Source organism: Talpa europaea (assembly GCF_964194135.1).
Source record: "Talpa europaea genome assembly, chromosome: 3".
NCBI classification, from domain to species: Eukaryota; Metazoa; Chordata; class Mammalia; order Eulipotyphla; family Talpidae; genus Talpa; species Talpa europaea.
The window spans coordinates 105566958-105579964 of record NC_140069.1 but is presented as its reverse complement, the minus strand read 5'-3'; the positions used below and the strand labels follow the sequence as shown (position 1 = coordinate 105579964).

The following is a 13007-nucleotide window of genomic DNA, read 5'->3' as shown; positions in this document are numbered from 1 at the left end:
GTCAGACACCAGCCCCTCCATCTGTCATCCGTCACTCCATGGAAGCCTCTTGGAGGCCAACAGTCTCCTGACTCTGAGCATCACTCTGACCTCAGTCTCTTGGATTTTGATGGAGTTGGATCTATGCCCAGGAGCCCTGGTTAACCCAGTAGGGGCCAGTCCCTGGGTCAGGATCCCCTGCCTTTCCCAGAAGGAAGATTATGTCTCTCTGCTTCATTGATATCTGATCTGACTATGAATTTATTTTGGCAAATGAATGATGGGCAAAGGTGGTATGTGCCATTTCTGGGCAGAGGTTGAAAAATCCAGTGGCAGCTTCATTATTCTCTATTTGATACTGATTCTGATATTATGGAAATGTGTTGAGATGAAACTTCTTCAGCCTGGGGCACTAAGTTACTAAATAAACAGTTTCCTTTAATTTATAATAAACATGTGGCACAAGCAGGAAATAAATAATATTTTAACTCCCTGATAATGCTTGGTTATTTGCTTCCACATCATAACCTAGCTTAACCTGAGTAATGAAGGAGAGAGAGAGAGAGAGAGAGTGTGTGTGTGTGTGTGTGTGTGTATGTATAAAGCTTGGCAGGGCTAGCATTCAAGAAATTATTCTAAATTTTATTTTGCATTAGTAATTTCTGTATTCTTGAATACACAACATTTTTTATCCCAACGAGGCAAAACGATTCTCAAAAGGGACTAAGTTCATTGGAAAGGGAATTAGATTTACTCTTAATCAAGAGAGTATCTTCTATTTCATGGGTTGCTATGTGTCGCCAAGGGCAAAGATCCACAAAACTAAATGAAAGAAAGGAAATTTGCATTGGTCACTAACAATATTCCCTTTCATTTTTATTAAATTAGGAGTTGCATATAGCATCCTTGAGTAAACACTTTAGCTCAGTGTGTGTGTGTGTGTGTGTGTGTGTGTGTGTGTGTGAATGGAATTCTGAGTGTTATGGGGAGATCTAGCATTTAATGTGGAGCCTAGGGCACTGCAGGTCTTGCAGGAGTCATGGCTCCAGCCCAGCAGAGAAGCAAGAGGGATCTCAGGTGCTGGAAGCGGGGCGGAGTGAGTGAACCCTTCTTTCCTGCCGCTTAGGAACGCCACCGGCCCCTCTAGATCCTGGACCGCCTTCTTCCTTGCCGGGATGCTCTAGACAGAAGAGCTTTATAGCATTAAGCGAAGTCCTCTTTATAAATGCAAGTAGCCATGGACGGCTAAGGGGGCTGAGTCTCATTTCCTCAGGGTGACTTTTGTGCTAATATTTGGAATCAAATTATTGAGGAAAAAAGTTTTGAGATGAAAGGAGGACTGGGGAAAAGCAGGCAAAATAATATATATATTTATATAGATAATATTTATATGAATTTATATAATATTTATATAAATTTGTATATTATTTTTATAAATTTATATATTTATAAATATATATATGTATATATATATATAAAATTGAGCATGCAAAGTCCAAACTGAATGCCCTGGTTGGGATAAGGGTATGCAGAAGAGGCTGGGAAAGGAATGGCTTCTGGAGCAAGGGAAAGCTTTATTTGAATTCTAATTAATCGTGTCAAGGTTATGCTTACTTCCTATTCCTCTACAACCATTTCTATCTGTAGAACTGTCTCTTTCCTTCAAAAATAGCTCTCTAAAGGGGGAGAGTTCTGGAGTGTTTCTATTTTATTCACCCTGTGAACACTAAAATTCAGAATCCCATTTACATGTGTTCAGGAGGTTAGGAAGACAATGTGCAAGCATCCAGAAGTCAGCAACCTCTGGGCTCAGCATGTCTTGCATCCTCTCACTGAAGGGGTCATTAGTGCTCCAGAGGTTATAGAGAGGGTTTGTGCATCTGGGATTCTAGAAGGTAAAATGGCTTTCACCATGAATGCATTCTATCTGCCTACTTTTCTATTGTTTTCTTTCAAAATAAATTCTGCTTGTCTAAATCACTCAATGCTCTCAGTTGAAGTCAACCTTCAGCAGTAGGGAGAATCGTCAGGGTGGGTGAAGGATGTGGGAGACTGGGGAATCTGTGTGGAAGGAGAGGTGGAGGTGGAGAGTGCTGGTACTTACAGGGTGTGGAAGAGCAGAGTCTGGGGCGGGGGGGTAAGTCTAAGAGGGCCAAGAGTCTGGGAAGATGAAGGATCTGTGTAGACAGAAGTCTGTGAGGCTGGTCTTTGTGGGAAAGAGCATTAGCCCCTCCCCTGTCTTTCACCTTCTCTGGGCTTGGGGGTGATCCTTCCAGGAGATTAGAGGGCAGAAATCTTCCATGAGTGTCTCCTTTCTTCCTTCTCTATCCTAAAACCTCACCTCCCACCTGAGAATTGGCTCCTTCCTTCCTTCACTAGCCTGCATGACATCCTCATTCTTCTAAACCCACAGCAGAGCTGGCTGCGGGGTTCGGAGCCCATGTCTCCAACTCACACTTTCCATGGTTGTTTTAAACTATCATCAGTAAAGGATGTTATTCCTTATGATTGAAGGAAGGGAATTAAAAAATCTTATTGAACCATCATGAAAAAACATGAGGTAATGTTTTTAAAGTGCTTTTAGTATTTTTTTAAAATAAGATTACATAAGTGAATAGCTTTGTCATCTGGACTACAGAGAATCATTCTGAAAATTTTTCAAGCTATTTTCTTTGGGAAGAAGAGGAGAATTTCTCATTATTCAGGAACATGCAACCCAGTCTGAATCAATGTTTGTAAAAATCTATTAAATCCCTTTGTAATTTAGACAATGACAGGACAAGAAACTCTAGTGGAGCAAGTCCTGTGGCCGTGGCACTCATGTGTGGAGGGAGTGAAATGTGTGTTCGATTCTCTGTGGCCAACTTTCAAGGTCTTGACTTCAGTGCTATTAACATCTACTTTGCATTTGATATTTCTATCAATTAGAAAACTGTTTGGCTCAAATGTAAAAGAAACTCCACTTAATAGTGGCATAAAGAAAGACTTTTATTCTATAATTAGAAAACTGAAGGTAAGTGGCTACTGTCCTCAATTTGTCAACATTACTTAGGCTTTTTCTTGCACAAAATGGGTGTTGCCACTTCATTCATTGAGTCTGAATTCAAGGCAGAAAAATGGGGAGGGATGAAAAAGACAGTCATATTTTTTTCTTTTTACCAGAAGAGTAAAAATACTCTATCCACAGTCTCATAGATTTCCAGTTAAGTTTGCCAAACTGCAACCTTCGACTTCAAGAGAGACTAGAACTATGAGTGAGAATTTTGCTGGAAAAATGAGAAGGAGATTGAAGTAACCATTGAGTTAACAGAACAGCACTGCTATCTAGAGGAATATACTCAGGACCTGTTCCTAAATACACCCTCCCCTTCTGCAAGCTCATCTAATGCCTCCTTTCACCAATCATGATGGTGTTTTCCAAAATTTTGATAACATAATAGTTATTCTTCATCAGTACTAAATATTATATAGTCAAAATTCATGGCTAATGCTTGAATTTAACTATAAGGAAGAATGAATAAGACCCCTTAGAGTTGTGTCCTAAATCCTTTTCCTATATTAATGCCTAGCACCATGCTCAGTGAATGAAACAGTTCATTCACTCTTCAAGAGGTTGTAAGGTCTAATCTGGACCAGGCATGGTTGCTGACACTAGAGACAGCAGTGAAATGAGATGAAGCACCTGTTCTCATGGATATAGTCCTAGAAACTGAGATAGATAACAAATGCATAGACATAAACTATTACATCATATAAATCAAAGAAGATGTTTGAGGAGGTGACATTTCAACAGAGAACTATGTGAAGTGAGAGCTTTCACACTGTCCATTTTTATCCATACTTGATGCTTTTGGAACTCCACTCATCTTCAATTCTCTGCAAATCTAAATCTATATCCCATTTCAGCTCCTCCTAGGACCTCATACTTTCACTATGCTGTCACATGGGGATTTAAAACTTTTAAAGAAATACACTTTGTTGAAAATTAAGTTCATGACATAATTTTCTCTATAATACATTTTTATTAAGGTACAATTTACACAGAGGAAAATTCATCCTTTTAATGTGCAGTTCTATGAGTTTTGACAAATGTGACTGTCTACCATGAAAATATAAACTAGTTCTATCATCCAAAAAGATTCCCATGTGCCCTTTTGTTAGCAATCTCTCACTCCACTCCCAGCTCTTGGCAACCACAAGTTTGTTATCTGCCCTTAGGGGTTTGTCTTTTCTTCAACATCATGTCAATGAAATCATTATAGTATGCATCACTTTGAGTCTGGCTCATTTCACGTAGCACACTGCACTTCAAATTCATCCATGCAGTTATGTGTCTTTGTAAGTTAATTCCTATTTATTACTATCCTTGTATTGCTAATTAATATTTTATTGTATGGATATACTACAATTTGTTTACCCATTTTCCTTGTAAGATGTTTGGGTGGTTTCCCATTTTTGGCAATTTTCAAATAAAGTCAGTATTCACATACAAGCTTTGTGTAGACACATGTTTTATTTCCCTCGGGCAAGTACCTAAGAGTAGATTTCTGGACTGTATAATAAATGCATACTTAACTTTATATGAAAATGGCAAAAAGTTTTCTAAAATTTTTTTTTGACCATTTTGCCTTGCTATCAGTAATATATGTAGTTCTAGATGATTCACATCCCTGTGAGTGCTTGATATTGTTAGCATATTTTTTTGCTCTAGCTATGCTAATAAGGATATGGTGGTATTTGATTATGGTTTTATTTTGCATTTTCCTGATGATGAAGTAAGTGGCGCATGTTTTCTTGAGCTTATTTTTTGGTAATCTGTTTAGCTACGTTTTCTATGCCCATCTGCTAATTAATTCTTGCCAGTGGAATCCAAGTCAAATTCATGTGTCATTTCAGGCCAAAGTAGATAAGAGAAGGCTTGTCATCTCCCTTGGAAACCACTTGTTTTATAAGACAGGGTACACGTTGACCTGCTTGCAACTGTGAAGTGAGAGAGAAATAAACCTCTGATGTGTTAAATTGTTGTGATTCAGTGTTTAGTTTTAGTGTTTCAGAACCTAATCTATTGTGACTAACATCAGCAGTTGCATCAGATTCCTTTTTTTTCTTCCTTTTTCTTCCTTCCTTCCTCCTTATTTTATTTATTTTTAAGGAAGTTTCACACCTTAAACTTCTGTCAGATTTCATGTTCACACCTGGTTAAAAGAAAAATGAATGCTACTTTTAGACTATCCTACAGTTGATGGGAGGTTCAACTGAGATCTGTGAACTGTATCATGCTGTAAACTGTAAAGTGCTAACAAGAGAAGAGATGTATCACTATAGCTTAGATGAGAAATAAAAAGCCCTGATTAGTCCTGAATGAATTCATCATGACCTTGGGTGATTTTGCCATCTTGTGACCTAGAAAATATTTTTGCCACAATAGAAGCCCATCCCTACTGTCTATGGAGAAGGTAACATTTCCCATCTCTGTAAATAATCATCATGTAGTGGGCCCTGTTGTATCAGAACTATAAAGGAAGAAATAGAATACCCCCAAGCTCTCTTCTTCCATATGTATTCTACCTATATATTTAGCTCCTTATGTTCTATATTCCATATAGATAAAATAGTTATATATTCTATAGTAATTACTTATTTTAAATCTATATTCTATATTTTCTGTGGTCTAATAGAAGTAAAAGGGATAGTTAAATTCACTACCACTGTTGAGGACTGTTAAAAAAAGGAGACAACAGACCCCCAATAGTCATTTGTGCTAAGATCCATGTCACCAAACCGAGATTTAACATCTAATCTAACTGCAGTTTCTATTTGTCTCAGGAATGTAAACAGCAACTGGGAAACTTGGCATTTCCAGGCAGTACTAACAAGGTAAACACCCTGGTAAACCCCTTGTACCCCCTTCAAAGTTGGGTGAAGGTAAACTAACCTGAAACAATTCTTGATTGTTTAACTGCACCTCTTTTCTGTCTGTGAAAGCCTTCTCATTGTTGTACAGCTTCTCAGAGCTCCTTCTACTTGCTAGATGGGGTGTCTGCCACCCAACACATGAATCATTTTATAGGGCCAATCAGATCTTAAAATTTGCTCATTTGGTTTTCATTCTTTAAGAAGACCTAAAGCATATTGTAGCTGTCCTGAACCACTTCAACCACAGAAATCTCTCTTCAAATCTTCAGAAGCAAATGGTGGCTCCTCACCTTTGAGGAAAGTAAGTAGCTTTGAGGAAACAAAGCAACTAATTACTGGGAATAGAAAAGCTAACATTTATTGAACACTTTCCTCCAGGCTGTTTGCTGTTCTTCACTAGCATTCGGTCACATAACTTTTCAAAACAACCCTCTGAAAGACACTTCATAATCAGTGTCATTTTCTAATGCAGAAGCCAAGGCATAGAGAGAAATGAACTGTCCAAAGTGACATACTACCTCGTGATGGCACTGTGACTTAGCCCCAGCAGTTTGGTATTAGAGCCTGTGCCTCACTAAAATGGTAGAGAAGATTTCAGAGTCTGAGTTAGCCAGAGATGACTAGGCTACTAATTCTGCAATCAGATGGACTGAGAGGTCCAGAGAGAAGTTAAGTTGAGCTACAGAAAAATAAGTTACATTTTTTATCCACTTGAGTGTATGGCTTGAAACATTCTGACCCACTATATCAACAGGAAATTATTTCGAGCATGACAGGGTGACATTTTCAAGCATTAATGGATGTGCGCCTTCCCACATCCTTGATAAAACCTCCCTCAGCCTAGGCAGCCAGAAAGCTGTACCCCTCAGGGTACAATTTTTACTCTATCAATGCAGACAAGCAAACATTGGCTTTCAGAATGTGTCATGGAGGATATCATAAATAGCTTGAAGAGAAATGGCTTTTTCCCTTGCAAGAGATTTTAGGGCATTCAGATCACAGAGCCTGGAATAATAAGTTTGAAAGAACAGAGGGTAGACAGTTTTTGTTTTCAAATTATGTTACTGAGATAAAGTTGGTTTACATTGTTCTATCTTTGGGACTTACAGGTTTAAACCTCTACAAATGTACATCAGTTTTCTGCTGACAGAGCAAAGAGGATGTGGGTTAGATGGTACAGATTAAGAGGCAACTTCGACAGTGATTAGAAGACATGGCATTGAACCCTTCAATGCCATCTTTTGTTAGCACAAAAGAGAGGAAGAGACAATGCCCACTATATTTGGGAGCACAAGATTAGAAGAATGCTGAGGTTCACTCACTGGGTGGGGACCATGGAACGGTAGCCTCTGGGGTTTCCCCAGCTACCATGAAGCAGGTGTTGTACAGTTATGATGGCCCTGTGGCCCAGAGGCAATGACAGTGTTCTCTGCAGCCTAGGGTTGGGCTGGGCAGGAAGCAGACAAGTCTTTCATTCCCAGCCGCTACACAGAAATTCAGACAGGATTAACAGAGGGGAGGAGGGTAATGTGAGCATCTTTGTACTTGAAGGAAATGTGACAAAAGGACACTGCAGGAGCAAGCAATGGGCACTTGATCTGGGCTGTATGGGGATCTGAACAAAGGTCTGGAGCAAGGAGGACCACTTCTGAAGGCTAGATAGGATTCTTCATCTCAGCTGACATCAGCTTGCCAAGATTCTTCCTCAGGTTGAACCCCTGAGGCGGGATTGCATCCCTTCCAGCCCTTACCTGTGAACACACTTAAGATACCTCTCTTGAAACAGAAAATGGGAAAACTCTTTGAATGTTGAAAAACTCTACACTGACAGAATGTACTCTGAATTAACTCAATAAATTCCCTGCCATCGTAGTTTTAAACTTGTAAGTCCCAAAGATACAACAATGTAAACCAACTTTATCTCAGTAACATAATTTGAAAACAAAAACTGTCTACCCTGTGTTCTTCCAAACATGAGAGTGTTCTTTTTCACGCAGTAGAGTGAATAGCACGGGAGTTGCATGACATCCTGTGGACCCAACCAGCTGCAGCTGGGCCCTTCTCAATGACATGGAATGAATTGCATGGTAGAGCTCACCTGGGGTTAGGGATTGGACCTCTAGCATAGCAGAAACACACAGCAAATAACAAAGCTTTAGTAATTATTTAACTGAGCAAAGCAAAGAGTAATTTCCTTTTGAATAGCAGCAATATTCAACTGTAGACACTCAGAAAGAATATGTTAACTGAAACTAAATAGAAAAGGACAAAGAAATGCATGATGGAAATGCAAGACCCCTTTTTGTCATTTGCAGGAGATACACTGAAAAGTCAGAAGCCAGAGTCTTGGATGTGAGGATGGGTGTCACTGACCTTGCTCTGAGATCTAAGGAGAGAAGAGAAACAAGCAAGTCTCAAAATGATAGGATGGGACAAGATGACAACTCAAGAAAGCAGGGAGGGGTTCCAGCGATGATCACTTTATTGGTCTAAAGGTTGGTCTCTGGTGATGTTCTCTGAAATGAGATGCACAGACCCTTAATCTTCTTCAACTGAGCTCTTACTAAGGCCCAGTGTGAAATATTGGGACACTGGTTGAACTGGAATTGTTTGTGTTACAGTAATAGAGAAAGGTGTTAGGAAATTGAAAACTGTTAAGAAAATCAACAGTAAGACAGCAGGCAGGAGGGTACACAAACAAAGGAAATAAAATGTCCAGTCACCCTCAAGCACTTAGAAGCAACTGTTTACATATAAATAATAACCTAATTGTGTATCAGTTATACCTATCCACTGAAGGAGATTCAATAAAAGATCATCATTAGGTGCTATTTAGAAATCTTCATTCATGTTTCTCCCCTCACCTAAGAATAATAAAACTGAGTACATTTGCATTATTTTGTAATTTAGGCAATTTAATAATTCAGACAGGTTTCCCTCCCAGTTACTTTGAATTAATTTTCTCATTTTTAAGAATCAATGATTCCAGATACATTGCTAGCAAATTCACTGGCAAAAATTAAAGGCCATTGTGAAGAGTTTCATCTTTGTCTTCCATTTGGATAACTTTCTATTCAGGTTCCCCACTTATTTTCTGATGATTCAGGTCCCATCCTCCTTGAAAACTTCTGGTAGTTTCTTGAAGACCATATTATTCCTTAATGCTGGTGGCTAGGAATGGAGGAGTCGAACTGGACGGGACCTTGAACATACGAGAAATTAGAAACTGTGAAGGAAACTGAGAAACTGAAAAACAGTTTCAGGAAACTGAAAGTGTGAAGGGTCTGAACTGAGAAACTTAAACCTAAATAAGTTAGTTTTATGAAGTCCATGATAGAGGAAGAGATTGTTGAACTCACCCCATAAGCCCCCTGCCGATATCCAAGGACATGCAGAGTAGGCTAGAATTGTAGAGGGGCAGGGGCAAGGATTGGGGGTTACAGACGGGAAGGTGGAACAGACCATAAGCGTGTGAAGGAAGGAATAGTAAAATCTAGAGACGGATGCCTTATGTCCTGCCACCAACAGAGCACTGGGGCTCAGAGGAGAACTGGAGTTCTGGGTAGGAAACCAAGTTAGAAGTCCAGGAATGTGGCCTGAGCAAGACAGCTAAGAGTGGGTAAGGCTGCAGCACAGTGGGTGCAGGTTACTCAGGATAAACCAGACACCCACCCATGGTATCACACTAATCCCATACACTGCCCGTGGAAATCTATAACTTACCTTGGTCACATTGGCTTGAAAAATGGGATAAGGATAAATTGAATGCAAATGTAGAGAATGTGCCTTGGTGCAGACAACTGGTAGAGACCAGGCAAGGCAGCAACTCACATGTGGTGTTGTTAACCAGACCTCCACCTCTGACACAGAGAAAGCCAGCTTTCTATTGCCTGCTATGGCAAAACAGAGGCCATTGACAAGAGCAGATCACCACCCTTGGTTAGGCAGTAACTGTTTATTAAGCATGTCTGTTGCAGTGCCAGATTCTTGAGAGAATATGAAGCCGACAGCATTTCTTTCACACAGGAGCTTAACGACTGTTCCACTTTTGCCCAACACATACTGAAATAGCAGTTTAAGGTAAAGTTGGATAAAGTGGAAGAAAGAGAGGTACACTCCATGACATTACTGGCACTCAGAGGAGAGATGAATCCAGGAGGGCTTCATAGAGGAAGCAACCCCAGAAGAGCCTTAAAGAATGGGTGGAATTTAGATAAACACAGATGAAAATAGAAGCCAATTCCAGGCGGAAAGATATATCATGGGTTGTGAGAATTCAGTGAATACGTTACATTGGACATTTAGCAAGATTCCTGGCATCAAGAAAGCCCACAGCAGATGAGTTATATGGCTATAGCTGTTGTTATGAGTTCTGCTACTTTTACTGCTGTTACCATTTTTATCTTTATGTTATGTTTACTGCTTTTGGTAAAGACAATGGGGATTATAATGACTCATTTGGGAGAGAGTAAAGCAGCACACACAGTTTTGACTTTTTTCTTGAGAAATTTGTGGGATAAAAGGAATCACAGTAAACAAGAGTTTGCAGAACTGTTTCTGTTCCAACAGTGTATCAAAACCTCTACTCAAAGGGAACCTTGCAAAAAAGTTACACCTAAGAAATTTAAACTGGCTTCTCACAAACACCACCTCTGACTGCCATGTAACTAAATATCACTGCTTTAGTCAATGAATGTCTCTCAGAAAATGCAAGGGAACAATCTAAGCCCCTAATCAGAGGAGAGCTTAATTCCTCTTTCTGCTTCTCCTCTTAATTCCTCTTTCTGCTTGCAGTTGTATTATTGCAAATGTATCAATAGCAGAGTGAGAAGAAAACAATGTGATTCCCTTTAGTTGCTAGAGGTGATGTTCCTAAGACAGAGTACACACTCTGGGAGAGCCCAGCAGGGATTTTTTTTGTCCAGATATTCAAACCACACCACCTCGGGAGTTGTATTCAAAAAATGGCAAATGAAATTTCAGTTAAAAATGATTATTGCTTGAGTCTCAGAACTACTGCCTTATTGCTGATCATTATCTCTTCTGCAGCGGCCTGTCTCTTCATTCTGTTTGCTGTCATGTTCTATAAATATCAAAGAGCTGCAGAGGCAGCATAAGGGAGAGGAGCCATGTGCTTCCTGAAGCACAAAGCCTGCTTGCCCAGGATGGAGTCTCCAGGTCTGCAGGCTGAGTTCACCGAGGTGCTTTTTCAGTCAACAATAAATGGCAACAAACTCCAATTTCAGTTTCTACGTTTTCATGTGGAGCTGGGTGTTGGCATACGTTAGGCAGTGATTCCAGGGACTGGGCCCCTTGTAGCCAGCCTAAGTGGCTTGCTCAAGTTCTGCTTCACTACATTGTCCCTTGGTCCTTGAGAAAGAGCCAGGCTGGCTCCTGAGAGCTCTCCCTGCTGAAAGTTTCTTTTTACAAAACATCCAGAGGATTAAAAAAAAAAAAAAAAACCTAAAATTTTTCTTGATTATTTTCCTTTCTTGTATAAAGGATCAGTTTGAGGTCTGGGAATTATTTTAACACCTTACTGCACCATCAGGCAGTGTGTGAAACAACCTGAGGTCCCAGCATTCCAATGTAAGAAACTGTTTTAGTCCAGGTCTCTGGATGGCTCTGGACCAGAACCTTGTTGTGGAATAGGGAATAGTATTGGTTTAATGAGGGGCATTTCCTCTACATGACTCTCAGACACTTGGAAGCTGAAACTCACCAAACTCTATTCCTTCATTTGTTCTAGGAGGCAACTTATTACGAAGGGTGGCACCACCAACTACTATCCAAAAAAATCTATCAGGAATGTTCAGTGCAAAGGATCACCAGAGGAGTGTGGTCCCCCCCTCCTTACTAAGTGGGTACCTGTAGGGTAAATAGTTTTCCAGGCTTTTCTTGCCCTCCTGATGGGGCACCCTTAGTTGTTACATTGTTGCAAGCTGCCTTTTTTACTTCTGTGGGCCATGGGCCGAGTATTGAGATAGTCACCAAGAGAAGCAGAAGCTGTAGAAGCAGGAGAGGGAAGGGGACAAAGAACATCAGAGAAGCCCAGAATGAAGACTTGTGGGGGGGCTTGGAGGCCTACTGGCCTCTTAGCCTCCTGGCACCCCTGCCTGCCATGTGCCTGGTTGCTGCACTACATGTAAGAGCTCAATAAAAGCCTGCGAAACCCACTGAGGGCTCCAAGACTCTCCTTTACCCGTCTGGTCTGCTGGACCATAAAAACCCTGCTCAGTGGCCCTTCCCGGCCCTACAGTGCCTCTCATTCTGCAAGCACTGTCCTGGGGAATGTGCACTTTTTCTCCATCTCTGATCTTCCTGACAAAACCCCACAGCTCCAACCTCTACAAGAAACAGACATTTCAAACACTGCAACGGAATGAATTAAAAGTGCTTTTACCTAAGGAAAAGAGGGAACATGGAAAACATTATCCAGGCACAAATGTTACTGATGCTTCACACATTTTCACCGATAGCAGAAACAAAATCAGTATTCAAATCTGAAACTATAACATAGGTCTATGCATAGTAAGAAAAACCAGTTTTACCTCACCATTTATTTTTTATTCCTTTCAGTACAGAAAGTAAACTACACCCATTCACAATATTGGCTACAAAAGAAACTTTAATTGATTCTCCTAAATTCTACCTGTCTCATTATTGAAAATCAGTGTTGGGAGGGGAAGGCAGAGAACTCACCTTGAAGGAGTAGTAGAAGGAGCCCCATTCCTTTTCTACCCCTGCAGTAAAAGTCACTGTTTCAGTGCAAAGGGCTGGGGAGAAATCCAGGGTCTGCGAGGTGGTGCTGGCTTCGGGGCTGCCCTCTGTGAGGTTGGCTGGCATGGCTCCCCTGGAGTTGAACCTGGCTGTTCTTGCACCTGCAGTGGAATAAGAGGCCAGCTCCATCCTGAGAGCTGGGCAGCAGCTGCAGCTCTGCCCTCCTCTGCTTCCCAAGGAGCGGAGTTCAGCTGAGCAGAGGCTCAGCTATCCCAGAGCACACCTCATTAAAGAGCTTGCCTGACCACACAGGTCCACACGTGCCTCTCTCCTCAACAGCCCCCAGTAGCCACAGAGCCTTATCATCCCACATCCCAACCAGAGCCTGGATT

General features: G+C 40.8%; 1 protein-coding gene across 1 annotated transcript in view; it reads right to left on the bottom strand.

Annotated features, from left to right (window-relative positions):
• NPSR1 (neuropeptide S receptor 1) overlaps window positions 1-12741 on the bottom strand; it is a gene marked incomplete at both ends in the record, with an annotated part of 112705 nt that extends 99964 nt beyond the window's left edge. Inside the window, 1 exon segment of the mRNA XM_084230774.1 lies at window positions 12598-12741. Within this exon segment, the coding sequence (XP_084086900.1) occupies window positions 12598-12741 (144 nt within the window).
• Window positions 12742-13007: the final 266 nt, after the last annotated feature.